The sequence below is a fragment of the Ceratina calcarata genome, unplaced genomic scaffold, assembly GCF_001652005.2.
Source record: "Ceratina calcarata isolate Rehan_Ccalc_2016 unplaced genomic scaffold, ASM165200v1 scaffold53.2, whole genome shotgun sequence".
Taxonomy (NCBI): Eukaryota; Metazoa; Arthropoda; class Insecta; order Hymenoptera; family Apidae; genus Ceratina; species Ceratina calcarata.
The window spans coordinates 730-2,393 of record NW_017176452.1 but is presented as its reverse complement, the minus strand read 5'-3'; the positions used below and the strand labels follow the sequence as shown (position 1 = coordinate 2,393).

At 37.4% G+C, this 1,664-nt stretch overlaps 1 protein-coding gene across 2 annotated transcripts in view; it reads left to right on the top strand.

Annotated features, from left to right (window-relative positions):
* Positions 1–594, top strand: part of LOC108628635 (aminopeptidase N-like) — a 7,202-nt gene extending 6,608 nt beyond the window's left edge. For both annotated transcript variants that reach the window (XM_026816636.1, XM_026816635.1), the window contains one exon: positions 326–594. In XM_026816636.1, the coding sequence (XP_026672437.1) occupies positions 326–527 (202 nt within the window). In that variant the 3' untranslated portion in view covers positions 528–594. The remainder of the gene's footprint in view (positions 1–325) is intronic.
* The last annotated feature ends 1,070 nt before the right edge of the window (positions 595–1,664 follow it).

The following is a 1,664-nucleotide window of genomic DNA, read 5'->3' as shown; positions in this document are numbered from 1 at the left end:
TCTAAGCCTCAAAACTAATAAAAAATTAAATAACTCAAAAATACAATTAACATAGTTTTGTAGAGCAGAAAGAGTTCTATCGAATGAATACTTACCCGTTGGCAAACAGCAAACAAATCGTTGTAAAATAAAAGAAATTATAAAAACGCTATGAACTTATTCCCCAACCTAATATTATAGTTGGAAATATACTATTCAAATAATAGAATCTCTTAATATAGTACTGTTTTAGATAAAAAGTGTAGATGTTATAATGGGCACTTGTCGCCGAATCTAGTCGTTTGTAATGAGACTGGACATCTCCCAACTCGAATTTCCATTTCAGAGAAGATAGACTTCTATACGACGAGATTTTAAGCACAACCCGCACCAAGATGAACGTACTCAAAGTCATCGCTCACGAATTCACTCATCAATGGTTCGGTGATCTCGTCAGCCCGAAATGGTGGAAATACCTTTGGCTGAACGAGGGATTCGCCACCTATTTCGAACACTTCATTGCTCACAAGGTAAATACGATACTCTAATCCTTCTTAAAACAGACTTTGACCGTTATGTTTTTTGACATGGGATTTATAAGTGTTGGGACAGTGTCATTTGTTTAACCCCTTGCACTATTCGGAACCTCGGGAAAAGTCAGGCCAAACGCTGCTGCCTCGATTGTCGCGGTGAAAGGTGAGCGGTGGAGCGCGCGTGCCGAAACTTGAGACCTATCAATTTCAAAACTTTAAAAAAATACTTTAATTACTACATAAGATGAAAACAATCCCATTCGAGATGTTCATACTTGGTCCAGAACTAAGACCACGAGTCAGACTCGTGATATTCATGTTCGGGCTGAAATATCGAGTACGAGTCAGGCTCGTGATATTCATGTTTGGTCTGGAACTGAACAACGAGCCTGACTCGTGACATCCGTGTTTGGCCTAAAATTTTCATCACGAGTCAGACTCGTCAAAATAGTGCAAGGAGTTAATCAGCTATTGCTATCATGGTGGAAATACATAAGTCATGGTATTACGTAACTGATTGGAATCGGTAGTCAGATATTCTTGCTTATAACAGCCATATTGGAGCATTGAAAATGAAAAGTAGTTTTTCACTTAAAAAGTCTAAATTACATTTTGTAACTTTGTTTAAATATTTTACAACATCCCTAAGAATTACCAGCTTTTAAATTGACGTTTTCTCGGCTACAAGCATTGCACTTGATCCTTTGGAAGTCGATGATAGGAAATATTTAATTTTTCAGTATTACTATTCCAGCTTGTACAACTTTTAACAGCGCAGCCTAGCATTTTTGTCGTTTTAATCAGTTTTTATTTTTGAACACAAGTATTCATTTCTCGACATGGCCGTCTTATGGAATGCGCAGTAAGTGATGAAAATGGTACCACCGGAAGACTATCTTAAGTATTTCCATGATGTAAAAACATAAGGTGTGTTCTTCCGGCGTGTTCAAATGTGTCGCTGTTTGCGCCTTCCACTCATCGGCCATATTGGAAGTACGATGACCTATCGTTTATTTCAAACACGCATATATATTACTCTCCGAGAACCTAATTTTTGACATGTTTACGATTTTTAAATTCGCTCTGTTTTAATATGAAGTGTGATTGGTTAGAAATCAAAAATGGCCAACGAGTGGAAGTGTCCGTGTATAG